Source organism: Episyrphus balteatus, chromosome 4, assembly GCF_945859705.1.
Source record: "Episyrphus balteatus chromosome 4, idEpiBalt1.1, whole genome shotgun sequence".
NCBI lineage: Eukaryota > Metazoa > Arthropoda > Insecta > Diptera > Syrphidae > Episyrphus > Episyrphus balteatus.
In genome coordinates, this window is record NC_079137.1 from 55,781,807 (window position 1) to 55,809,195 (window position 27,389).

General features: G+C 29.6%; 4 protein-coding genes across 4 annotated transcripts; 3 read left to right on the forward strand and 1 right to left on the reverse strand.

The window, feature by feature from the left end:
* Positions 1-1,687: 1,687 nt before the first annotated feature.
* Positions 1,688-11,569, forward strand: LOC129918946 (glycosyltransferase 25 family member). The gene is made up of 6 exons (XM_055999717.1): positions 1,688-2,130; positions 2,198-2,426; positions 6,729-7,297; positions 7,361-7,489; positions 10,438-10,695; positions 10,762-11,569. Exons 1-6 carry the CDS (start codon positions 1,922-1,924, stop codon positions 11,252-11,254), a joined length of 1,887 nt encoding a protein of 628 aa, XP_055855692.1. The 5' UTR covers positions 1,688-1,921; the 3' UTR covers positions 11,255-11,569.
* A 702-nt stretch (positions 11,570-12,271) lies between these two features.
* Positions 12,272-17,838, reverse strand: LOC129919448 (restin homolog). The gene is made up of 2 exons (XM_056000321.1): positions 16,381-17,838; positions 12,272-13,881 (listed from the first exon to the last, which is right to left on the reverse strand). The coding sequence occupies exons 1-2, from the start codon at positions 17,745-17,747 to the stop codon at positions 12,378-12,380; spliced, it is 2,871 nt and encodes a 956-aa protein (XP_055856296.1). The 5' UTR covers positions 17,748-17,838; the 3' UTR covers positions 12,272-12,377.
* Positions 17,839-17,963: 125 nt separating this feature from the next.
* On the forward strand, positions 17,964-24,036 carry LOC129919449 (cytochrome c oxidase assembly protein COX11, mitochondrial). Its single transcript, XM_056000322.1, has 3 exons — positions 17,964-18,315; positions 23,383-23,706; positions 23,770-24,036. The coding sequence occupies exons 1-3, from the start codon at positions 18,091-18,093 to the stop codon at positions 23,917-23,919; spliced, it is 699 nt and encodes a 232-aa protein (XP_055856297.1). The 5' UTR covers positions 17,964-18,090; the 3' UTR covers positions 23,920-24,036.
* Positions 24,037-25,917: 1,881 nt separating this feature from the next.
* On the forward strand, positions 25,918-26,471 carry LOC129919063 (uncharacterized). Its single transcript, XM_055999883.1, has 2 exons — positions 25,918-26,100; positions 26,164-26,471. Exons 1-2 carry the CDS (start codon positions 25,990-25,992, stop codon positions 26,386-26,388), a joined length of 336 nt encoding a protein of 111 aa, XP_055855858.1. The 5' UTR covers positions 25,918-25,989; the 3' UTR covers positions 26,389-26,471.
* Positions 26,472-27,389: the final 918 nt, after the last annotated feature.

Below are 27,389 nucleotides of genomic sequence, written 5' to 3' on the forward strand. Positions count from 1 at the left end.
TTATCTTTATTTACACACTTTTGTATAAAAATTTTCATTTAAATCGGGTTAATGTTGTACGAGATATTGAGAAACGAAAAATACCGTTCTATGACAGGTACCGTTAATAACGGTACAAAAAATATTTTTTTATTTAAAAAGTTGGCTCTAATTTGTAGTACTACACACAAAAATTTTAATCAAAATCGTTAGAGCCGTTTTTGAAAAAAATTAACTTTTCTATTTCCGTTATATGGCAGGTACCGTTAGTTTTGGTCATAAAAAAAAATTTCAATTTCCCCTCTAGGGAATCACCAAAAACTGCTAACTACCAAGTTTGAAGAAAATCACTTCACTCGTTTAGGCTGCAGCTCCAGATAGAGACAGACACACAGACAGACAGACAGAATTGCCGGACCCACTTTTTTGGCATTCTCCATCATCGTAATGTCATGTAAAATTGTTATCTCGAGTTCGATTTTTTTTACGAATCCTAAACTTGCCCTATAGTACCTATATCGCAAGTAAAAATAGTCATTGTTAACTATTTTCATAGTAAAATCGGGATAACTATTTTGGATTTGGATTTATTTTTGACATTTGACAATTTTACATCCAGATGTATTTTTTAAACTAGTGAATAGTATGGCCGTAATTCAGCTGTTATGATACCTTTATAACACATAACTCAACCCATCAAAAAAACACCCTTTCACCAAAAATATTTTTAAGAACTCTATGTCTTGTCTCTGCTTCATCTAAAACCTTCATCCCGAATTTCATCAGTGTAGCATGTTGTCCACATGGGTTTCGGTTATATTTTACCTGTTGAGGTAAAAAAACAAGCACCCTTGTTTTTAATCGGCAATAACTTTTCTTGGAGCAATCGTATTGACTTTATTTTTATGTCATTAGATTCAACATCAAAAATTACCTTAAAAACATGTGTCATATGATAATATTCCACAATCAATTTTATACACTATATTTTTGACTTTCACCCCCTACCTCTTGTTCGCGAAAAAAACACCCTTATTCCACCCAACTTTTTGTATAGACTTTTTTGAAGTTATACTTCTTTAGCGGCGTTGGGGTATGAAAATTTACTTTTTGAAAAGAAATGTCAAAGGGATTAGCAAGTAGCGCCATCTAACGCTTATAATTGGAAAACAGTTTTCTTATGGTATGAACCTACTAAGTGAATTTCTGCGAGTGAAAAGTATAGCCAGAACCATAATTGGCGTATGGAGTCGGAAGCTACTGTCAATTGTTGTTGTTTTCTTTGTATTTTCGACAAGTTTTCATCCGTCGAGTGCGGTTGCGAGCGCTGTTCCCCTCCGTTTTCATCCGACGATCCGACAATTATTTGTTTTATGTACTATTTTACCTGTACTAAAATAAAAAAAAATCATTATATTAAAATCGAATCGAGAAATAGCCACATTCGAGTAAAAACTTTTATTTCAATAAAAAAAAAAAAAAACAAAATAAATATTATAGGGTACTTACTGCATTGATGTTTCTAACCTCTAGCTTACCTATATCACATTTAAATATCGTAAAATTCCAGAATACAAACAAAAATTCTTTATTCCACTTTCCAATAAATCCCCCACTCTTCCCATGATGAACACTCAACCAACCATATGCTTAAAACTGGAAATTCCAAAAATATTTATGATGATGCCCTCTCTCTTTTCAAATAAAAAAAAAGTGATAAGAAATGTCATTTATCTCACACAGAAAAAAAAGATGAAGATTCTCCATTCGAGAACTTCTTATTTTTATTCAATGCGAGTACGAACAATCTTCATCAGATTCAAACATCTAGCCATCTTTGGCGGAAGTCTAATATTATTTTAACAACGTGCCATTTTATTATTCTTAAATGTGTGTATAATTTTATAAGAATTTTATATTGAATAACACGATAACACGAAAAATGAATTCTTTTCGAATTTCTTCTATCCCAATTTTATTGGGATTTATATTGGTATTGTGTTTTGTCAATTCAAGTGCACCGGCGAATACTGTAGAAAAACTCCCAACAGTTCTAATTGCAACACTTATTCGCAACAAAGAACATACTTTGCCATATTTTTTGACCTACTTACAAAATCTATCTTATCCAAAAGATCGTATTGCGTTGTGGTAAGAATTGATAGCGATGAATCCAAATGGGCAAAGTTTAATAAGCTTTCTTTTTTTGTATAAAAAGGTTTCGTTCTGACCACAATGAAGATAACAGCATTGAAGTTGTTGAAATTTGGTTAAAAAAGTTTAAAGACCAATATCACAATGTGGACTTTACATTTGAAAAAACACCAAAAAACCATCACAATGAAAGTTCTCCAACTGATTGGCCTGTGGCTAGATTTAATCATTTGATAGCATTGAAAGAGGAAGCCCTACGAAAGGGAAAGGAAATATGGGCAGATTATTTGTTTGTGAGTTTTGTTATCTTAAAAACTTGAAGGTTTTCATTCAAAAAACTAACTATTTTTTATAAATTATTTTTTAATTTGTTTTACTGAATTGCAATATTTATATTCTATTATTGTTTTACTTCCTTAAATTTCATTTAAAAACGCCACTTACCTTCTTTTTTAGTTTTAAGTTTAGCTTACTGTTTATTTAGCATTTAAAAAAAGCTATTTTTACAATTATTTTAATACATTAGAATTAGAATAAATAAATAATTATAAATAGAGTTATAATAAGTACTCAAAAGTTTTTAAAACACTGGTCGACAAAAAAACAAAAAAAGCCAGGAACATGAACTTTGTTTGATGATTTTAATTGACTTAAGTTTGCTAAATTCAAAACTGCTTACACATTTTTTCTACCACGTCTAGTTTTTGAGCTACACTCATCACTATTTTCGCTTAAAACTTCCTAAAACTATTTATTTTCAATTAAGTTTTTTTTTATGTTTAAGTCAAAAATATATTTTTCGAAATGCGTTGCTTTTTTTAAGCTCAAATCAGAAGATGCAAACTGGAATTTGGTTAAAAACACCATTCATTACTTTGAAGATATTTATCATAAATATCTTTTTTTTTCAATACCTTTGAGAAAAAAAAATAATATTGGGAAGAAAATAAATACCTTAATAATGTTTTAATATGGCGTTTTGAGATTGCATAAGCAGTTTTGTAATGTACCCATTACGTTTTTGACCTGTTAGCATTCAAGTATTTCAAAAACGTGACGTGCCAATGAAATTTTGAATTCGGATTCAGGCTCAGCACACAAAAATTCTTCAGCAAAGTAGGGTTTCGTTGCCGAATAGTGTAATTAGTTTTGACAAAAGTTAATATTTTACTTTTGAATCTTGTGACATTATTTTCAATTTGAACATCATTTCGTAGACTATTAAAAATTTGTATTCCCTTATATAACAAGATATTTTGGGTTTTATTACACTGGTCAACAATATTAAACTTTATTTTGTACAGAAACCAAAATATACTTTTCTATAGAAAGACAAAACTTAGGTCTTACAAATTTAACTAAAACAAATTTAACTAATAAAAAACCCCGAAAACTGGAAAAAGAGGCATTTTCGATGTTCTAACGGGATTATCTCAAAAACGTGATGTGAAAGAATTTTTCTGACTTCGGATTCGAACTCAGTACACAAAAAACTTATAGAAAAGTATATTTTGGTTGTGTTATTTGAGAAAAATTGTACATGAAAATTGTTATTATTTCTTAAACTATATGGCTTAACATCAGCTCTTCTAGTTAATCTTTTTTTTAAGATTACTTGGCATTAAACTATTTATAATTTTGTATATATGTTAACAACGGTGTGCAAAATATTATTCTTTGTTTATTACATAACCATTTTTAACATGTAACATATTGGCGTATATCTACTGCAATATAAAATTCACCGTATAGCTTTATTTTGTAATATTTGAAGTTTTTGGATCATACCAATAGACCCCAATAATAGTATCGTTGGGCAATACTCAAAATGTAATTTTATTATGGTATATATTTTAATTGCCATTGAAATACATAATTTCTTTCTAATTCTGGGCTAATTTTTTTAAATATTTTCGAAAATGTTTTTTATAGTTTAAATTATTGTCTAATTGTAATTCCCAAGTATTCAATTTCTTGAGCCCATCCAAAAATTCATCTATAAAATTTATTTCTCTATTTGCCGGTAGTAAATTGGCGAAAAATTTTAAACGCTTAAGTAAATTGTTAAAGCCATTTTATTAAGTTACTAAGCCAAAAAGCAAACGGTAACAGTAACTTACTAAATGGCTTTAGCAATTTACTAAATCGTTTAAAATTTTGCGCTAATTTATTCATATTTGGATAAATTTTTACATTTTTTTATCTCTTCTATTAACTTTTCTACCGCAACATTAACATCAACATCAGTAACATATAAACGACCATCATCAGCAAAAAAAAAACTTTTTGTGAATTTCTTACTATTTTTTTATATCAATGTACAATATATACAATACTGGGCCCAACATTGTCCCTTGTGGTACACCTAACAGAAATATTATTTGACATTTCATTATTAAATTTTACCATTTGTTTTCTATTTTCTAAAAATGTTTTGAACCATTGATATTCTATTCCTCTTACCTCATAATTGTACAATTTTTCAAATAGTATATTTCTATCAACGGTTTCAAATGCCCGTTTAAGATCAAGGAAATCAAGGAACGCTGTTGCTGTTTTCTCTTTTCGATGTATTTTTTTTTTCTTCCATTATAAGATTATACACTTAAGAGCAAAAAAACGGAATCAAAAAAGATAATTTTTATTTAAAACAAAAATTGCAATGGATAAAATAATGTTTCTTCAAGTTTTATGGTCTCATTTAAAAGCTTGAATTTTTTACTTTTAATTGTTGGTAAAAACTTCAAAATGCATACGATAGTATCATAGCTATCTGTCAATAAATTGCACTTCATTTTTTTCTAAATGTTAAATTTTCTTGATATTCTCTGCTTCAATTTCAGTTTTTTTTTCCTACCGTTACTATTGACGTTATCTGTCAATAAATTGCACTTAATTTTTTTAAAATGTTAAATTTTCCAGATACTCTCTGTTTCAGTTTCAGTCTTTTTTTGCTTACATGCTTCATTTATGTTGATTGGATCCTTATAAAGTGAACGGGTTTTAAAGTTCCTAGTATTGATTTAAAGCCTTTGTTTCAGGCTTTTTAATGGTGCAATTAACATTCATGTATGTCAATTACATCCTGGCCAATTAACGTTTTAAAAAAACGCAAAAGTTTGATTCCATTTTTTTACTCCTAAGTGTAGTTTTCTAACGGCCGATTTCTTCACAGAGTCCTAGCGCTAGTACCGGTCCTAGTCCTAAAGTTAGTACTCAAATCGGTATCAACTCATTTCTTCACTCAAGTCCTAAGCCCTAGAACTGTCAATTTAGGACCGAGTACTAGTTAGGACTCGGTACTAGCTAGCTCCTCAAAATCAGCTAGGACCTGGTTATTATACCAATCGTTAGTACTCAAATCGGTACCAAGTGATTTCTTCACAAAAGTCCTAAGCCCTAGTACTGTCAAATTGGTACCGAGTATTAGTTAGGACTCGGTATAAGTTAGGACCTGAAAATCGGTAGTCTAGCGGTTAGAACTTAAATAAAAGCAATGTATTTCAGTCTTTTTAAAAGATATCTGACAGATTTTTTTAATTTCTTGTTGTTTCTCTTGAAAAGTGCGTTTTTGTTGATTTAAATGATTTTTTTTTTTTATTTACAAAAAACACATAAAATGGGAAATGCAATGCCGGAACCGAAGAATGTACAAAAGAACACATCTCGATGTAGGTAGAAGTACCAAAAAGATATAGCGACTTTGTTCGATCTTTCTTAAAGTCAGATATTAGTAAGAAAAAAAGACCATAACTGGACTGCATTTTTTTAAAATTATTATTTTATGAACATATATTTTTTACATACATATGAAGTTACAAATATCTGTCCGAAACTGTTGCAGTAAGGTTAGGAATCCGTTTATACCTCGAGTACTTAATGACACCTTCGTCGTTTTTGGTATCCTGTATCTAAGCATTTTCTACATTTACCAAATCATACAATTCAGCACTCATGAATTCATTCTTGACTGTGACATTTTTGGATGAGCAAATCGAATTTCTTTGCTTGTTGACTTCTTGTAAAGTTTCACCACATTTTTTTTTTATTGTTCAATAATCTTTTTATATTTTTTTTTACTTTTTGTCTATATTTATTTTGCAAACTTCCCTTAAATATCAAAATTAATTATTTCAAACATCAAAATATTGTCAGAATGACAGTTAGACCAGTTTTATACGTATTAATTCTTAGGACCGCCTTGTGAACTTAGATCAGGTCCTATAAATGTGAAGAAATGCTCAGGTCCTAACTTTTCCTTAGGACCGAGTACTAGTGCTAGGACCTGGTCTAGCTAGACTGGGTACTAAGCTGACTTAGGACTTATGTGAAGAAATTGGCCGTAAGTATTTTTCAAACTGGATTTGTACCAGGTCTAAAATGTTCACATTTATTCTAGTAAACAATTTTCTGAACCGGAACTACCACAGATGTTTGCCAACCGTCTGGGGAAATCCCATTAATTAATGAATGATTTATTATGTTTAAATGGCGTTTTTAATTGAATTTTAAGGAAGCAATACAATTACAGAATAATAGTTAATATATGACCATAATAGTTAATATATAACCCATTTTGTATACTTGCTATACAGCTATTAGATGCTGATGCTCTTCTAACTCACCCCGAAACCCTTACACATTTGGTATCGTTGCATTTACCAATTGTAGCTCCAATGCTTATGTCCGGTGGACTATACTCGAATTTCTGGTGTGGCATGACAAGTGATTACTATTACCAGCGAACAGATGAATACAAAGATATTTACAATAGTGAAAAGATTGGCCATTTCCCAGTGCCAATGGTACACACTGCTGTATTGATTGATCTTAACTATCAACCGACTGACTTGTTGACATTCGATCGTTCTAATTTGATTGCAAAGCAGACAAGTAATCTATTGAACCCCACGTGTCGTTTGTATAATGGTCCTCTCGATGATATCATTATTTTTGCATCATCTGCAAATTGCTCGGGAGTTCCTATGTTTGTTAGCAATGAGAAGGCGTTTGGTTATATTTTGGAACCATTGGATAGTAATGAAGCAATTAGTCGTGATCGAATGCAATTGTTGAATATGAAGACAACGATAATAGTTGATCATCCAGTTGGGGATGTTTTGGTTGATGATATATTCAAGAGTTATATTCATTTTCCGGAGAAGTATGATTTGGTATTGAGATAATAGTTTTTATATTATATTCTCCTTTTTTGTTTGTTTTTTAGGCATAAATTAACATTGGATCATATTTACATGATCAATTTGGAAAGGCGACCAGAGCGTAAATTCAGAATGGATAACTTGTTCCGTGAACTTGGTTTGGATGTTGAACATTTCCCAGCGGTCGATGGCAAGTAAGTTATTTTTATCTTGTTCATTTTATATGCAAATTTTATTCAATGATTCGATATAAATTAATTAAAAAAAAATAAAATAGTTCATTGCACTTGATCTAGTTATATACAAAATATGCTAATTACGTTTTTTTTTGCGAAAAAATAAAAAAGATTTTAAATTAGTCTGATTAAAATATTTTATCGTGATAATTATTTGTTTATTATACGGGTCATTGTCCGAAAGAAAATTGTTAGAAATGTTAATTTATTTATGTGTAATGTGAATAGGCAAAAATATTCTCATCTTGATTCTGGGATCGATTTCCAGTATTGAACCATTTTATCGTTTATTTGAGAGCCAATAAAATTCAAAATAAAGAATAAATAGTTTTGGAAACTATTAAATTTGTTTCTTTCTTTGATTAGAAAATTTAGTCTACTTATGTACACACATTAATTGAAAAACTTACGTTATATCAGTGCCCCTACGCGTAACTTTTTGAATTGGTATAAAATCCATTTTATTCCATGTCTTAATTTAGCAGAATTTCGTCTCAATTCAGAATTTATTAAGCTTTGCTCCAATTTATTTAAACTCTCCATTAAATTGGAAGTCGCCATTTAAAAGGGGAAATTATGAAGTTTGTATGTCGCCTTATCCCTTCTCACTTCCTCTAAATCTAAAAAAAATAGTAATTTGTTTACGCTTGTTCATATTTTTAAAGTATGCTTTTATTTGTTGATGTTTGTGTGAAATACACGATTGCTTCATATGTACTTGATCTTATGGTAAAAAATGCTTCGAGCGTTAAAGTTTTTTATGTAAAAAATCATGAAAGACTAATTTTTATTTATGCAATTTTGAAGAAATGTAAAAAATATAAAATTTATTTTTTAAACTACAAAAACATCCATTATTTAAATGCTTTTGACCTTAATGAAGTATGACATATAATTTCTCATGCAAAAAAAGAATTAAAATATGAAGTTGTTTTAAATAAAAATTTTCAAATATTTTTCAATACAAAAATAGGATTAAGAAACTACGTTATCCGACATATAAAATAAAATTTAAAGTTAAAGCCATTTTCGTAATAACACATATTACATAATAACGCTGAATTTTGTAAGGGGGCTAAAATCTAGCGCGATCTGCGTACTAGCTTTACTCGATATTTTGTAAACATTTTTTTTAACATTCGAAATTTAATTTTTTTTACCCACAATTCAAAATATGTACATAGGTATGTACATACATATATATTTTCTGTTTGTATTTTTTTTTAACCAAAATCAGAAGCCACATATGTATATTGGTATTTCCTACAAAAAACCGTTAGTTATGTTATTATCACCAAAATGTTGAAATAGCATTAATTTCTATTTCCAATACCTTTGAGAAAAAAAATTAATTTTAAAAAGAAATTTGAGATCACAAAATAGTTTTGCAATAAAAAAATACAACGGTGATGTAATTCGACGACAGAAAACACGTTTTTTGACTGTTTATATTCAACTACTTCAAAAACGTGACGTGACAGTGCAATTTTGATTCGGAATCAGCACACAAAAATCCTTTGAAAAATTATTGTTGGGTGCAAATGCAAAGCTAATTTTCGTTGTAATTATTAATACATTACTAAACTCTTCGATTTTGTCTGTAGCTGAACTTTTATAAAAAAAATTTAGAGTTTTCAAAAAATATACCCACATATTTAATTTTCTTTTTGAAAAATTATTGAAATTTTTTCAAATATGTATAAAATAAAATGCACGACTGGGTCGCACGAACTTGCTCTTAGAGTTAAAGTTGCTTAAATTTTTAAGACTTTTTATATAGAAATTTGAAAAAAAAAAAAATAAAATTCGTTTTAAAAAAAAAAAATTAAATAAAATCTGAATTAAATTGCCCTCCAAAACAAGTATGCAGTTTTGATTTTTATGTTAACATGCATTTTTAGAAAAAAAATTTTTAAAATCGTTAGAGCCGTTTTTTTTAAAACTAATTTTTTATAAATAATTTTTTGGAAAAAAAAGTTTTAAAATAAAATTGGTATGCCATTTTGTGGAAATCACTAATCAACATCTAAAAACTAAATTTCAAAAAAATTCATTGTCCCGTTTTCCAAAATTTGATTTTTCAAAAAAAAATTTTCAAAATTTTTTTAAAAATCCAAAAATCATTTTTTTGGAAATTTTATTTTTGGTTTGTATTTAAATTATATAAATGCTTCTTCAAAAAAAGTTTCGTTGAAATCGAACAAGCACTTTCGAAGATAATCGGATTTGAAAAAAAAACGGTTCTATGGCAGGTACCGTTAATAATGGTTTTCAAAAAAAAATTTTTTCATTGAAAGATAGACCTTAGCTTAAAACTAACACTTGAATTTTTTAAACAAAATCGTTGGAGCCGTTTTTGAGATATTTCAATTTTACTAAAATCGTTATATGACAAGTACCGTTATTTTTGGTCCAAAAAAATTAATTCCAAAAACCCCTCTGGAGAGTCGCCAAATAACGCTACATACCAAGTTTGATATTAATCGGTCCATCCGTTTAGGCTGTAGCTCCTTATACAGACAGACAGACAGACCGGGACCCACTTTTTTTGGCATTGTCTACCATCGTAATGTCATGGAAAAATGTTATCTCAACTTTTTTTTTTGTACGAATGCATAACTTGATATATAGTACCTATATCGCAAGTAAAAATTACTTTGTGTCTCAACAAAGATATTTTAGTTCATATCTCTGCAAAAAATCAAATTGCAAATTTTTTGTTAGTGCCAATTTTAAAAACAAATATTAATATTATTTTTAATTTTACAATTCTTTATATATGTAAAAAGCTTCAACTTGGCAAAAGAAAGTTTTTGCTGACTGATGAAGGAGCCCAACTATCTTATATATTTAGTCAAAGACCATCTCATATTTTGTACTTATTCAATTACCCATTTATCTTCTAGAAAACTTGATATCAACATAATCAAGGATATGGGAATCGAACTTTTTGAAGGCTACGAAGACCCCTACCATCATCGTCAAATGACAATGGGAGAGATTGGTTGTTTTCTAAGTCACTATCGTATTTGGGAAAAAATGATTGCTAATAATCAAAAAGAAGTTCTCATAATTGAAGATGATATTCGTTTTGAGTCATATTTTACTGATCGAGCAGTAAGTATTCTTGAACAAGCTCGAAACACTGGAGAATTTGATTTGATGTATGTTAAAAAAATAAATTTATTTCAAATTACAATAAACTTATTATTATAATTCTCTATTAATAGATACTTTGGTCGAAAAAGGCTAAAGGATGAAATTGAACCAGAAGTTGAAAAGACTGAAAATCTTGTTCACGTTGGCTATTCATATTGGACTCTCGGTTATGTGCTAACTTTAAGTGGTGCCAAGAAACTTATTGCAAGTGAACCGCTTAAAAAACTTATTCCCGTCGATGAATATCTTCCTGTTATGTTTAACAGACATCCCAATGATACATGGAGTTCAGGATTTTCTCCTAGAAATTTAAAAGCCTACAGTGCGGCTCCACTCATTATGTTCCCAACTCATTACACTGGTGAAACTGGTTATATATCCGATACAGAAGATTCTGAAGTTACAACACAGAAACTTTTAAATGACGTAAAGGATGCACAATATAAAAGCGATCGCGAGACTAATTTTGCTGAAGAAACAAAAAATATTTTGGAAGCAGAACTTCAGCAAATTACAAATGAATTTGGCAGCACTCTTAGCAAACATGATGCTGCAGAACTGTAATGGATATCCTTTGGAAGACTTAAAATTTATATATATATACTCACTAACGGTTATATCGGAACAATCGTCATAATTTTAGTACTATTTTGCCATGACTTATGTGCCTTATAAAAAGAGCAACGAATCTCTTTTTTTTTTTGTTTTTATTTCGATTTGTTTTTGTAACAACATATTGCATGTAACTAAAATGATACAAAGAAGCTATGTAACAAATAAGCAATATGATTGCACAAATAAAAAACTAGTTTTAAGGTATTTTGCCAAAAAATATTGTATGCAGTGCATCTAATAAAATAGTTATTCCTAATAAAATAGAATATAAAACTTTTTTTTAAACATTTCTGCAAATGTTTACAAATTTATTATATGCAAGAAATTCGCGGCTATTTTTGTTTCACTTGAATTTTGAATTTCCATTCAAAATTTTGATAGGATTGAGAAATAAAGGAAAGCTGTATCATTTTTTACGTCATGTTCCTTCTTTCTTCAAGTTTAAATTCATTGCGCATGGGAATTTTTTCGTTTGCACATTTGCGCTGCAAATATTTGCGTTTTACATTTATGAACACCTGACATTTGTCATTTGCATTAATGAAAGCTTTGCATTCGTCAGACTTGCGCAACCATGCATTTATGAAAGCACCCATACCTTCCTACCTTTTTTCTTTACTTTATCTACTAAACTTCTTGATTTTGATTAGCTTACTTAAAAGTAATGTAGTTTTCAAAAGCTGCGTTCCTTTGGAAATATTTATCTACTTTTTAGTACTTAAAACTACTTTGATCTACTTTGCTATACTGAAAAAGTAGTTTAAAGCTTTGATCTACTTTGCTATACTGAAAAAGTAGTTCAAAGCAGCTTTAAGTACTAAAAAGTAGATAAATATTTCCAAAGGAACGCAGCTAAAATGTATAAAGTCTACAAATTTTGAAATAAAAGTTGCATTAAATTTGACAATAAAATTACCATAAAATCCCTCAAAACAAAAATTTCCACTTAATTAAAAATTAAATTAATAATTTTTACCAATTTTATTTATGATACCACTAGAATGAGAAAAGTTATCAGAGTATAAAATACAAAAATTTAAATTAATTTATTAAATTAGAAAGTTTAGACTAGTTAATTTTCTAAAAATTCATTAGTTGGAGCAAATTTTGAAAAATCATAATCAAGTATCGATGGATCGCCATTACTAATTACTTCCAACATTCTATCCTGCTCACTCAAATTAAGATTTCTCAGTCTTTCAAGTGAATTTGATACATTTTCATCTATTAATCGATCTACATCATTGCCAGATCGTTCCATAAAGTATTGATGATCATCGATTAATGGTATTCCATCGGTAATTCTATTATTTGATCTTAAAACTTGTGATAATTCTCCATTTCTTTCACCAATTCGACATAAACTACATCTATTCTGATCAAGTTTTGATTTCAAATTTTGTAAATCGATACGATCTTGGGAAAGTTTCAAACGTTCTTGTGAAAGACGTGATTCTTTTTCACTTAATTCTCTTAATTTTTGCTGAAGAAATGATACTTTTTCATGGAAATTTTGTTCAGCTTGTCGAGCTTTTTGTGTTGTTTCATTAGCTCTACGTTCGCTTGCACGAGCTTGTAATATATTCTGTTCTAATTCTTGCTCTTTGAAACGTATTGTATTTTCCTTATCGACTAATGATCGTTTTTGAGCTTCAAATTGACGTTGAAGTTTGAAATATCGTTCCCGCTCTGCTTCAGCTTGTCGAGTTACATCTTGGGCAACTTTCAAAGATGCTTCAACTTCTTGTTTAGATTGTTCAAGACTAGAACTGGATTCAAGTTTTTTGGCAGTTTCTATTTTGGCTTTTTCAATACCCAATTGAACACGTTCCTGGTGAATCTCTTCCATGTGACGTTGAGTTTCTCTTAATTGACTCTCTTTGAGTTCTTCAATTCTCTTCTCATCTTTGGTTATTTGTTCTCTAGCCAAAGATTTTTCTTTTTCAAATGACATCTTCTCTGTTTCAAGAGATGCCATTTTCTGTCGCATAACCCAGTTTTCTTCAGATGAATCTTTAGATAACTGTTTGAGTTGACTCTCTAAAGTAGTCACTAAATCCATAAGACGTGTCTTTTCTTCTTCATTTGAATTCTCCATCATTTGAAGTCTTCTTTCGGCATCTTCAATTTTCTTTTCACGTGAATCTAACTTAATCTCTCTTTCTCGATGAATAATATCTATTTTACGTTCCATTTCAGATCGAAGAGATTGAAGATCTCCTGTAACTGTTTCTAGATTTGTTGATGCCATTCGTAGAGTTTCCAAGTATGAACCATTCTCTTGGACAGCAGCAAACTCAAAGAGTTTCGATTGTCGGATTGTTTCAATCATCTTTCGATGGTCATCTTTTAGACCATCCATATCTTCTTCATGTGCTTGTTTGAGTCTTCGAATTTCATCTTCGTGAGATTTTCTCAAATCATTTAAATAACCTTCCAAACGGGATTGCATTTCAATTCGGTCGTTATTGGCAGTTTTAAGCTTGTTATTATAGAACTCGTGTAAGGCTTCATTTTCGTTTTTCAAACGAGATTCTACGGAAGCTAGATGGTCTTCAAGAACTTCAATTTGTTTCCTGTGAAATGAAAAAAAAAAAAAGATAATGAAAAGAGTTAACATATAGCATTGAATGATTATAATAGACACCAATAGTTTCTAGCGCCCGATTTTTATTAACGACGGGAATTTGAAAAAAAATTAATTCTTATTGTTCTATATCCTAGGTACGTTATAAGGCATAAAATTCGGTTTTTGGAATTTTAATGTATCAATACACGGTTAAAAATTCTGTCGTAGTTTTTAATACAACCTTTGGAATTAAGCCTTTTTCAAACAAAAATTATTAGTTTTTAAAATTGCGATTTTATTACACAGTTTTTTTTAATAATTTTTTTTATTTATTTCAAATACAAAAAATTAAAATGTATTAGTTTCAAACACAAAACATTAAGGGCGGAATTCAGAGTCGTTACTTAAGTAAAAAAATTTCTCAAGCTAAAATCTGTCAAGAATTTCCCGAGTCTTTGGTCAAGCATTTAGGTCAAGATTTTCTTAGTTTCTATTCATGAGTTCAAATTAAAGAAACGGTTACGTTGTCTTTCCGTAACCAGTAGCTTAAGGGGCCAAACTCAAAAGCAAATGTTCACTTGAGAAAAATTTTAACTTGAGTGACGACTCTGAATTCCGTTCTAAAACCTAATAATACTAATAATAACAGTATTGAAATATATAAGAAAATTGAATTAAAAACTAATTCCCTTGCACCTAAATTATATAATTTTATTTGGTTTAAGAATTGAAAATAAAAATCTGAATTTGCACTATTTTGAAGGCGCTTTGTGTTTTTTCGAAGTAAAATGTATGAATTAATGACAAAATTTGATCGGTTATAGGATTTCACTTCACATAGTTTGTGAAAAAAAAAAAAAAAATAAAAGAGATAATAATATCACCATTTTTATATATTTATGATGAGGATAATCACTTTCAAAAATGTTTTGTTTCGTTTTTAAGTAGTACGAAATAAAATACTTTAAATAATAAAAAAAAAGGAAAAATCATTATAATAAACTAAAACTTTAAATTTAGGGAAACGTCCACGTCCTTGATTATTAATTCAAAAAAAAGGTTAATAAATTTTGTATTAGACCTAAAAATGTAATACATTCAAAATATAAAATTTATATACAATTTTGGTATTACCTCCAGATTATTTTCGAGGCAGGGAACCGATTTTGAAAAATATTGGAGCCAAAAATAGCCGCTTTCAAAAACTGTCCAATAAAACGCAAAAAATGTTTGTGGCATGAGATTTAAATTTTTTTTTTTTTAATTTTCAAACAACTTTTGCTTATCAGACTTTAAGTATAATTTATTTTTTTCATTTACGGGCGCAAAATCAAATTTTAAATGAAAATCAAATTTGTTGTATGTATGTCCACATTTTTTGTGGATTTCTGCTGTAAAATGCTTTGATTTTGAAGGAGCCTTTAATAGCCAAGTTTAAAATTTAAAGAGCCAAAATCCGAAAAATCGAAAATAAAAATTTTAAAGAGCGAGTTAAAAGTTTAAGGAGCCTGTTTGGCGATAAATAGCCGGCTCTGGCAACACTGGTTGCCTCATATTTAAAATGTAACCCAAAACAGTGTAGTACAAATGGAGTACTCAAATGCAAGACAAAAACAAGACACTCTTCTCTTTTAAGAGAAAGAAAAAAGAATCAAAAATAAAAAAAAAATGCTTTATTTTAGAACTAGGTACCTTAAAAACATCATTTAGTTACTATCGCCTCATTTTTAACTGAAGGAGAGGATGGACACGGATAGTACGAATATTTTTCTCTCCTAGTAAAATACTTTAAAATAATGTGTCAGTGTCATATACCCAGATTGCACGAACATAATTTTTCTAGCTTTTGATCAACCGTCTTCTCCTCCCCTACTCTTGTTTGAAATAAATGTTAATATAAAAGATTAAGTATACGCTACAGTGTACGTTTACAACGTGCAAATAATGTGAATAGATGCTAAAACACCCTTAGTAAAATTAAATAAACACTTGCAATCAAGAATTGAATAAAATGTTCATTTTCTTGTTGTCAGTATTAATGAATAAAAAGAAAAAAAAAAACAATCCTTTCAAATAAGAATCCAAAATTTAAAAATATTTCTTGAACCTTGTAAATTCAACTTATTTTTAAAATATTACAAAAACAAAAAATAAACAAACATCCCGACAAACAATTTTGGTTCTATAAAGTTTAACAGATGCAATTGTTGCTTCTGTAAAGCATTATAGAAGCAAAATTGTTAGTAGGGATAATACAAAACCTTACACCCATAGAAATAAGGAAAATATAACTAGCATTTTTTATTATAGTCTCCAAACTAACAATTTTGCTTCTATAAAGCTATAGAAGCAACAGAAGCATCTGTAAAGCTTTATAAATGCAAAATTGTTAGTCGGGCAGTCACCTTACAATCCTGTAAGGTGACTGTAGCGGGATAATAATTCATAGTGAATTTTTTTCCCGGTGTCACTTCTATAACTATTCAATGCTTATAATTTTTTTTACCTGAAAGACTTCTCTATCAACTCGATTTCCTTTTCATAATTTCCATTGATTGTTGACACCAAGTCCTCCAATCGCAATTTTTCCAGCTCTAAACGCTTTACATCAGCTTGAAGTTCAATAAAGGCTTCCGACTTCTCTTGTGATTCAATATTATTTTGCTCATCTTGTTGACTATCTTTCACTGGATATCCACTAGCTACAACAGGTTGACTCAACAAAAGCTGTATATGAGCATTAATTCGTTCTTGTTGTGATTTTATACTCTGTTCTAATTGATTTTGCCTAGAAACTTGCTTTTTTAACAACTCATTAAATTGTGTTTCTTGTCGGGAAATAAGCTCATATTGCCTCTTTTGCATTTCCATCAAAGCAGCCTCTTGATTTTTCATCTGAGTGGCTAAAGTTAATTGAGTGACTTGCTGGTCAATGATATTGGCTACATTTTGTGTTCCTATATTAGCTGTTGTCATTAGATGAGAAACCGATGGACTATTGATTGGGATGGGAATAGTATTAGGTAAATGCTCTGGAGGTAAATGCTCATCAGGAGCAATAAATGTCTCAACATCAACTTCTTCATTAATTTTCAATATTTCAACTTTAGGCAAATTCTCAGGAATTCGAACAACTTCAACATTACCTGAAGGTTGTTCTTCCTCAGATTCATGACCCAATCCAAGCCAATCAGCTGTGGAACCTTTTTTTCTCGATTTTGGTGTTGGAACTCGTAAAACATCAGTTTCTCGAGAAAATAAATCAAAAGTATTATTTTTCGCTGGCGAAGCTGTAGATGATCTTCTGCCAGTTGATGTTTTTGGACGCGCTTGTCCAATAACAACTCCTGAGTTATCAGTGGTTTCTGTCGATTGACGAGAAATAGTTCCTCTAGTGGACATAATACCCTCATCCCTTCGAACATTCTGATCGTCAATTTTACTCGAAACAGATGACTTTTTCGATGGTTCGATAGAACTTAAAATGTCATCGAATAAATTCGACTTCGAAGCAACTGTAGATTTAGGATTTTTCGGATCAAAACCTAAATCTGAGAGAATATCAACATTTTCATCAACTTTGGTTGATTTTTTCTTCGGAGTGCTTGAAGCTATTGGAGTATCTTCTTTTTTATTAGCCATAAAATTTGTTCTTATAGGAGGAACTTTAAATTGTGGTTCAGATTCCTCCTTAATCCCAAATAAATCCTCCATTTTACCCTTTCCTCCGGTAGTTCTTCCCCCCACCACCGCTGACGATGGCGCTTTTGATGTGATTTTCTTTTTACCCGGTTGATTATCAAAGAAACTATCATTGTCATTGCTATTATCACTTAATAAATCAGCTAATGGATCGTCTAAATTAAAATTCATTTCTTTTTATTCACTAAAAATTATTCAAAAAAGAAAAATGTAGACAAAAGTGAAAAAAGGAAAAATTTGTTTTGTATACAAACAACGGTAACTATGGCAATGATTTTATATCATTAAATTTCATAAAACTCCACACCTGAACGCGAGATTTTTACGATATTTTGGTTTTCTATTGGAAAGTTATGTCAAATTCCAAATGTCAAAATCAGCTGTGTTCAGTTCTAACCTAAAAATTCGAAATTTGCAAAATATTTTGTAATTTTGTTTTGTTATCACAAAAAACTGATTTTATTTATATTTTCTGTATAAAATAAGTAAATTGTATTAATTAAAAATAAGAATAATGTTTAAATTAGCAACAAGATTACGACAAAAAGTATTTAATTCAGTTGTAAATTTGCACAAAACAAGAACAAATTTGTTGACAAATGTGCGGGAGAAATCTTCATCTTCGAGTTCTACACAGAAAAAAGATATTAAATCAACTTTGTATTATGTGACTGCCGGTGGAGTACTTATTGTTGGATTTAGTTATGCTGCCGTGCCACTTTATAGAATGTTTTGTCAGGTAAATCGAATGGATATTTAGTTTGGTATTTACTTGGCTTATTTTTTTCAGCTCTGAGTTCCAAACCAATTAATTGGAACCAATTTTACCAATTTTATTTATTTGGGTGTTGGCTGGGGGCGGGCAGTCAAAGTGCCTTATTTTCTCTTAACTTCTTATTTACTTGACTGGCTCCAAATCCATGAAGGGTCTATCTTTTTCCATCTTTCATAATCCGTAGCGTAATGCTTCCATTCGTTTATATCGATTGATCTGTCGTCCGCTATCGCTTTTGTATAGTATAGTAGAAAGCACTCAAACATTCGAGTTACGTACTTTTTGGTACATACCAGCGCCTTGAAGCGGTTTCTCAAGGCAGCACTTTCCTTTGGCAGCTACTTCCAGTTTCGCACGCCAAGTTGATTTAGGTCCCCTTGCCCCTTCCACTTGGTTGCGCCACCTCAGACGAGGTCTTCCTCTACTATGCCGACTATAACACTGGTTAACAAGGGTTCTGTTGCCGAAACAAAAATATACTGAAGGTTTTCGGTGTGCTGAACTCGAATCCGAAGTCAGAAAAAATTGATCAGCTCCCATTTTTGAAATATTACCGTTAGAAAATGCAAAAAAAACGTTTTTTTCACTACTTCGCACCTTTTTCTTTAATATAAGAAAAATTGTTAGAAGATTTTAAGTAACGGTTTCTATAAGATCTATTTTCCCTCTTTTAAGAACTTTTTAAATCTTTCCGATATCTTTGTTATTGCCCAAGATATCTTAAAATGAAGTTAGTGGCTTTGGCTTCATATATCATAAAGGAGATAATGACGTTATAATTTCTATGGTAGATATAATGTGCCAAACAACTGAAGATATTTCGGGCAGTAAAAAAGATATCGGAAATATTTAAGGGGGGAAATCCCTCTGGAATTTTTTATTTTTGCATTATTTTTTTTTTGCGTAGTAAATTTATTTATCAACCGAAGAAACTATTTTCAGTGGTCTTAGCCTTAAATGAAGCCTCAAAAGTGCCTAGATAGTCCCGAAACCAATGCGTTCCGAACCTACCATAGTACGAAAACGAAAACTTTAAACGCAATTTTTTCGAAACTAGTTTTTTTCCGCGCCGTGCAATATAACTCAAAAACTAATGAAGCTATCGACTTGAAATTTGAAGCAAATTACTCCTTAACTTATTGGCCACAACATGAACCTAAAAGTTGAATAAAACTTGTACAGTAAATATTTTTTTTAACTACTTCTTTGTAAAAAAACATCGTTTTTTTCGTTTTTTTGATTTCTAATTTTTATTTTTCATTTAAAAAATATAAATTTAGGTTCATGCAATGCGTACTAATATCATCTAACGGAAAAAATTTCCTTTTTGATTTTAGATTATTTCCTGGACCTGTGCATTGCACGGCGTAAACTAGAGGCGTCAACTTTGAAAGGCTCCAGAGCCGCCATTTTGTTATTTTTTCATTTCAAAAAATTTTTTTTCAATACTTAATAATGTCAGTAATATCTTGTCTTTTTCCAAATTTCAATAAGTGCTTTCAGTTTTTCATAAAAAAATATTTCAAAAGGTGTCGTCCAGAGGGATTTCCCCCCTTAAACAGGTCTTCAAAGAAGGAAAACAGTTCTTATAGAAACCGTTACTAAATATGTTCTAACAAATTTCCTTATATAAAAGAATAAGGTCCGAAATAGGATTTTCTAACGGTAATATTTCAAAAACGGGAGCTGATCAATTTTTTCTGACTTTGGATTCGAGTTCAGCACACCGAAAACCTTCAGAAAAGTATATTTTTGTTCCGGCAACAAAAAAAAAGTTTAATTTTGTTAACCAGTGTAATTATTCCCAACTTTGGTTGGAAACAAAGGAGGACAATAATTTTTTAGAATAAAAACAAAAATCGTCATAAAAACATTTGTTTTAAATAATTAAATTTAAATAAATATGAGTTTTACATATCTGTGGCAACAAGGAATAACAACATAAGTCAACTTATGTCGAAATTGAGATTTTCACAAAATCTGATGCACAATAAGCGATTCTATCTACCATATTTTTTTCGTATTTTTATCTTAAGCGGTTTATGAATTACAGGTAAAAGAAAAATGACATTAGCATTGACTTCTTATGGGAAGCCAAACTTTCAAAACGCTCTCCTGAAAAGTTGTAAAAACTGACTTATGTTGTTTTTCCTTGTTGCCACAGATATTATTTATACAGGGTGTCCCAAAATTAATGGATCAAATGAAAAATGCTAATAGGCCAACTTAAGTGCTCTCAGAATTGGGTAACTTGTTCATCCCAAATCTTTACGGTTTTCGATTAAATGCAGTATTTGTGAAATTTCGAAATATCCTACTTTGCAACAGTATTTTGCTTCCTCCGCCCCCAAATGATTTTTTTTTTTTATTATTCTTTCCCTTAAACATTGTCCAATAATAAGAAACAAATTTATTGATTAAAATATTTTTTTATTTCATATCCCATTTTGATGCAAATTAATTAACAGTTTCAAATTATTTAAAAACTCAATTTCTTACTTTTATTTCACAGCAACACGCCGAAACAAAATTTGTATGGTGTATTTTAAAAACTTGAAATTGAAATTAAAACTAAAGATATTATGATTTAAAAGCAAAAAAACAGGGCTTTTCAGAGAAAAATAACAAAGAAAAATAAACACATTTTCTCGACGGTTGTTTTTTTCTCTGAAAACCTTTGTTTTTTTGCATTCAAATTGTAATATCTATTATTCTAATTTCAACTTTGGAAACTTTTATACATTTTTTGAAAACTGCAATAACACGGCAAGTTTTCAAAACAATAAACCAGTGTCACACCATGCAAATTTTTTTCAGGGTGTTGCTCTGAAATAAAAGTAAGAAATTGAGTTTTTATAAAACATGGAACTGTTAATTCATTTTCAGCAAAATGGCGAATGAAATAAAAAATATTTTGATTAATTAATTATTTCTTATTATTAGGCAATGTTTTTGAGTGAAAGAATTGTAAAAAAAATTAATTATGAGCGGAGGAAGCAAAATACTGTTGCAAAGTCGGAAATTTATCAAAAACTGCATTAAATCGAAAACCGTAAGGATTTGGGATGAACAATCTACCAAATTCTGAGAGCCCTAAAGTTGGCCTATCAGCATAATTTCGTTTGATCCATTACTTTTGGGACACTCTGTATACACTTAAAGGAACTCTTACTTTTAAATATTGATAATAACACTGGTCTGCAAAATTTGACTTTCTTTTTCTCCTTCAAATAATATATTCCTGTATCTAAATCTGGTTTCAGAAAAATTCTATCAGGTACCATTTTTGTAAAAATTATTTTTGAAAAATGTGGGTAGTTTCTAACAAATCACCCTTTTAGATTCATTTGATCTTGTATAAAATTAAAACTATTTGTCGCATTGAGCTCAAATTTGGAGGACTTATTCCTCATAATATGTCCTTCTACATTAATGTTTACTCATATTTTAAAATACTGATTGACAAAAAAAGCAGAAATATCGAAATCCTTCACTTTTTATTAAATCCTACATGAACAAAAACACCTTAATTAAGGAAATTGTAAAATATCAACTCCCATTATATTGAAAAAGTCAAATATGTAAAAAAAAACCATAATAAAATACATTAAAGAAAATTTGTACGTGTTTTGTAATTTTTTATACTACTTTTCTATTTAGAAATATCTTATTATTTGTAATAAACCTATCGATAAACTGCCTTTTAAAGCTTCAGATTTGTTTCTCCTAGAAACAAAAGTATACTTTTCTTATAGTTTTTGATGTGCTGAGTTAGAATCCGAAGTCAAAAAATTCTATCACGTCAGAATTTTGAGATATTCGAATTAATGTATCACAAAAACAAGTTTTTTTTTTAGAAAATCTCAAAAAAAACTACTATATCTCAAAAACCAGAGCTGACAGAAATTTTTTGAGTTCGGATTCAAAATCAGCACACTAAAGTAGAAAAGTATACTTTTGTTCTAGGGAGAAAGATATATTAATTTTTAGAGATCAGTTTCTTTATGGTTAGAAATGCCAAACCCACTAAACTTACATAAATTAAGATATCTCGGAGAAGAAAAGATATATTGAGAAGATTGAAACTGAATTTGAAAGAAAAAAATAAGTTCTTTTATAAACCGTAACTTAATTTTTAATTACGCTCCACATTTGTGGTTCAATTTGTACGTTATTATTGGATACTAATCATTGAACATAGTTGGCATTTCAAATTTTGGTCTAAGCGGTTCTTAAACTCCTCCTTGATAGACTGTTCAGTTTCGTCTGTTTATTTAGTATTTTAATGTTCAGGGGTCATTCCGTAATTTTTAAAATTATAATCGAAAAAACGATATTCGTTTGAGAATTTTCAAAAATTTTTCAAATCATGCCTGGTTCAATACATCCTTAGCAGTCTATATCAATAAAAAAGTTTTTTTTATATTCCTAGATGTCCTGTCCATATTTTGTCTAGTCTAGGTGACTTAGTGGTTGCCTTCTACTCCGGTGGCGTAGGTTCAAATAATAAAATATTCCATAATGATGAATCTGCAGCCTAATAATCCTATCGAATGTATAAGCTCTTAACATTTCATGTTAACTTTACATATAACATATAATAAAACATTCATTCTATTCGCATACTCTGAAACATCATCAAGTCTTTTCTTTATCAAATACATTACATGTGTCGAAAAGTTGCAGAGATTTCTTTTTTAAATCCCTTTTCAATCTACATAATGCAGCTCTGCTGCAATTTTCATTTATTAGTATACATAAATACGAAATAAAAAAGTGTTGCTCCTAAATGTTTTGATGAATTATGTATGCAAAATTTCAAATTTCTATCCTAATGATTCTTAAGAGTCAAAAAATTCGTTTTGGTTCAATTATTTGGTGAGCGAAAGTGATTTGTTGTTGACCGTTAAAGTTTTTTTTATACCTCAGTGACCGTTTAAACTTAAATTCTTTAAACTTTCTACATTTAACATTTACCTTCTAGATATCTTTGTAAAACTATCAAATAATTTTATACAATCTTATTTCTAGGCTTATAGCTACGGTGGAACAACTGCAACCGGTCATGATGCCGAAAAAGTAGAAAAAATGGAAAAAGTTTCCGATCGAGTGATAAAAATTCGTTTCAACGCTGACATAGGTGCGTCGATGAGATGGAACTTTAAACCACAGCAATATGAAATTAAGGTGGCCCCCGGTGAAACGGCATTAGCATTCTATACAGCAAGAAATCCTACAGATCTTCCAGTCATTGGAATTAGTACCTACAATGTGATACCCTTCGAAGCGGGTGCATATTTTAATAAAATTCAATGTTTTTGTTTTGAAGAACAACAATTGAATCCACATGAAGAGGTTTGTTAGAAAATAGTAGTTTAATATGTTTCTTAAAAATTAAAACAAAAAATATTAATTTAGGTGGACATGCCGGTTTTCTTTTACATTGATCCAGAGTTTGTTAGCGATCCAAAAATGGAAAATATTGATACAATAACGTTATCTTATACTTTCTTTGAAGCTAAAGACGGTTTAAAGCTTTCCATGCCCGCTTATGCTAAAGCCCATTAATTTCATGTAGGAATAAATAAATACTAGTCTATTGATTTTCAAAAAAAATAAAAAACTGTTAATTATTTTTTTTTAATAAAATACCAACTGTAAATAAAATTAAGTATGTTGTTTGCCACAATGTTAACATTCCTTGATCTATTTTACTCTACGGTACATAAATAGAAAGCTGTAAAAAATATTTAATGAAATTGACGGAGCTACATCATTGTTTTCCTATTGCAACAGGAAATAGATTTAAATTTCCCACCAGAAAATTTTAACATTTTTATGTACGGCATGGAAAATACAATCGGGAAAAAACAAATAACAGTTTTTAATTATAAAAAGTATCTGTAAAATTATTGTTTTTTTTTAGATGCCTTGTGCTCAACTCCTGAGATACTTACAAAAAAAGCTTTAAATTAAAAAACAAAGCACTTTGTGAATTTGTGGAGTTTCAATCTAATCGGTTACTGTGGCGTATGCGCAACATTTTTTGTCAATTGAAGAAAGTGTAAATGAAAGAAAAAAGTTTTTTTTTTATACAATTTAAAAAAATTGCTTTGTATTTATAACAGTGGTTTATAACAGTTTTAAAAGTTATAAGCTATTCCAAGTTTTGTGCTACATGGGTAAACATGAAAATGAGTTAAAAGTAAATATTTTAATATTTTTGCATGTGTTTGACCAATTCTTTTTAAATTCCTATTTAATAATGTTATATAAGGCTCTTTTAAAGAATGTTGTTAAATACTTACTTAGGGTGACCAGCGCCGTAAGGCGATCCGCTGTGGATTCGGGCCTCAACCAACAAGCTAATAATAATTAAATATTTTACTGAAAAAAAGAGTATTAAAATTGTAATATTAGAATTAATTAAGGTTTAATATAGAAATGCGTATTTCGTAATTTTTAAACACTTTTAATTCCTTGGGTTTTCTACGGCAAATACAAAAAATAATTTAAATAATCTATTTAATTCGATGGGAAGCACCGTCAAAAATACATATAAGCTTGAATATTTATTTTTCAGAAAAAGATAAACCAGTCTCAAGTAATTTTGGGAAGTAATAATATCCCAAAGGAATTTTGTTTTTGGTTTGCACACGAGAAAGGGTTAGTTTCACAGTCGAGTAAGTGACACGGTAATGGCACGATATTGGAAACTTAAGTGTATGATACCTTTGAGCAATAGCGTTAACGAAAAATTAGAGGAATATAATACATAGGATATCAAAGTTAATTTTGTAAAGTAAAATTTCAAATTAAGAGGTTTTGCATATTTAGTTGCAAAAACCCTGTCGGAAAGTGAGGAAATAAAGACAACATCGGTATTGTTTCATTAAAGGGCAAAACATTAATATAGGTGTATAGTTAATCAATATAATAGCGCATCCTGATTATACAAAATTGTTCCTCTTTTGAAAAATAAATACAAAAAAATAGTCATAATTTACCTTGAGCTTATTACTCAAGGTATTGTTTGCTTTTACTTTCAATGTAGCTAATAATCATATTGAGAGTTCTGAGAACAAAGAAGTAAACAACTTTAAACCTCCGTTGATAAGAATATGTCACCTTATGTTATCAGCATCAAAGAATAAATTGTTTATAGTAAAATAAATTCCCCTTCCAAAAAAAAAGAAAAGAAATGAATAGATGAACAAATAAAAATAATTATCCTAATATTTTTAAATACCAAAAATATAAAAAGAAAACAAAAGGCTTTTTTTGTAGTATATTTTAAGAAGTACATTCATCACTTCAAAATTGTATTTTGTTTACTTTGCTCAAGTTTCGCCAATTTTAAAGGTACTTTTTAAAAGATCTAGTGTGAATCCCAAATCTACATATATAAGATCTTGCAAAAATATGTACACGATTTGTTTTTTCTTCGGGTTATCTCATGTCTGTGAAATTTATTGGCATCCGATTTGAAAATAAAGCGCATCATTTTCTTAGGGGAATTTTATATTTTTTAAAAATGATAACAAATTGAGTATAAAAAACAGCTTATAACAAAATTTAGACATCAGTTTAGTTTCAAATCTTCAAATCTAAAGAACATTTCAGTCAAAACTTTAAAAAATGGCAACAGCAAAAATCATTATTTTCTGTGCAATTATTTCGGTGGCTGTGTGCTTCACTATTCCCGCTGAACAACAAATCGATGATGGTCTGAGAGAAATTTCTGATATTGTAAGTTAAATCTATTAAAAAATCCTTTTTCAGTGCCTATAATATTTTAATTTATATCCTTAGCAAGCTCCATTGACTGAAGTTGTAACAAGAAGAGTTCGTTCACCCGACAGTGAGCCCAAGAGAACTATTGAAGCTCGTGGAGAACACAGTAGTCGACATGGGGCAAATGCTGGTGTAACCTACACCCATCCTGTAGGTAAAAATGTGGATGTTTATGGAGGAGTTTCAAGGAACTTCAGACATAACGATAATAGTGGACATGTTGGTGTCAGATATAAGTTTTAAATAAAATCTATTAAACAAAAGAACATTTTTATTTGTTGAAAAAGTATTAAAGTTAAAATAAAATTAAAAAAAAAAATCAAAGTTCATAAATTAAATAGAATTTTATTTTTCTTTAAGGTGTGGAGGATATGTTTTACACATATTTCTGTTTGCATTTTTTTTTGATGAAAAGGATCTCCATCAATAGTATCAATTGTATGAATTTTTTTTCAGGGAATCGCGAAAAATGCGATTTAATTTTCTAATTTGTATGAAAAATGGAGTAAGGGGAAAAGCACGTAAGAAAACTCTTGTAAATTCAGGAAATTTATCAAAACGAGACAAGCCCTTTCCGATAATATTGCGTTGAATTTTCGAAAAATTTGAAAAAAGGCGCACGACAAATTTATGAATATTGTTATGAAAATTGTCTCATATTATCGCACAGAGGTGGTTTCGGTTAAGCTGGCGATTTAGAAAAAAACTTCTAAGCCGAACGTTGTTCTCAAACCCACGATGCCGGATCTGCAGTCATCTACCTATTTCTCTGTGCCATGGCCACCTGCTTAAAAAAAATATTTTTGGGGGCCTTTTGCAATTTTATTTAAAAATTATTTCCGTCTACATCTCAAAATCTATCAATTTAAAATTGAGCCCAATTTGACTAATAGAAATTTCAAAATTAGTCACGAAAAAGTTTTCTTAACCTTATATTTGTTTGAGGTCGAAAAAGTGTATTCTGCAATTTAATGGAACAGAAACAGAAAAGGCTTTTTTTGGAGGGTTTTTACATTAAAAATATTAAGCTCTAAGTTTCTGACCATTACTTATAAAATTTAAAAATTAATCAATTATCTAGAAATTTCAAATAGATTTATAATTTGGTCACCAATAGAATTATTTATCAATTTATGGCGTTTAAACTTAATTGATCACTGTGGCGTATGTGGAATATTTTTTTTTTATTTTTGGAAAAGAAGACCAAATATTGCTAACCTATTCAAATAAAAATGTTGTTTAAA

Excerpts from the sequence above, each read along its gene's own strand:
- LOC129918946 (XM_055999717.1), top strand. The coding sequence starts at position 1,922 with ATGAATTCTTTTCGAATTTCTTCTATCCCAATTTTATTGGGATTTATA. Across the intron at positions 2,131-2,197 it reads AAAGATCGTATTGCGTTGTG|GTTTCGTTCTGACCACAATG; the intron begins GTAAGAATTGAT and ends TTGTATAAAAAG. Across the intron at positions 10,696-10,761 it reads ACTGGAGAATTTGATTTGAT|ATACTTTGGTCGAAAAAGGC; the intron begins GTATGTTAAAAA and ends CTCTATTAATAG.
- LOC129919449 (XM_056000322.1), top strand. The coding sequence starts at position 18,091 with ATGTTTAAATTAGCAACAAGATTACGACAAAAAGTATTTAATTCAGTT. Across the intron at positions 18,316-23,382 it reads TTTATAGAATGTTTTGTCAG|GCTTATAGCTACGGTGGAAC; the intron begins GTAAATCGAATG and ends TCTTATTTCTAG. Across the intron at positions 23,707-23,769 it reads AATTGAATCCACATGAAGAG|GTGGACATGCCGGTTTTCTT; the intron begins GTTTGTTAGAAA and ends ATATTAATTTAG.
- LOC129919063 (XM_055999883.1), top strand. The coding sequence starts at position 25,990 with ATGGCAACAGCAAAAATCATTATTTTCTGTGCAATTATTTCGGTGGCT. Across the intron at positions 26,101-26,163 it reads TGAGAGAAATTTCTGATATT|CAAGCTCCATTGACTGAAGT; the intron begins GTAAGTTAAATC and ends TTATATCCTTAG.
- LOC129919448 (XM_056000321.1), bottom strand. The coding sequence starts at position 17,747 with ATGAATTTTAATTTAGACGATCCATTAGCTGATTTATTAAGTGATAAT. Across the intron at positions 13,882-16,380 it reads TTGATAGAGAAGTCTTTCAG|GAAACAAATTGAAGTTCTTG; the intron begins GTAAAAAAAATT and ends TTCATTTCACAG.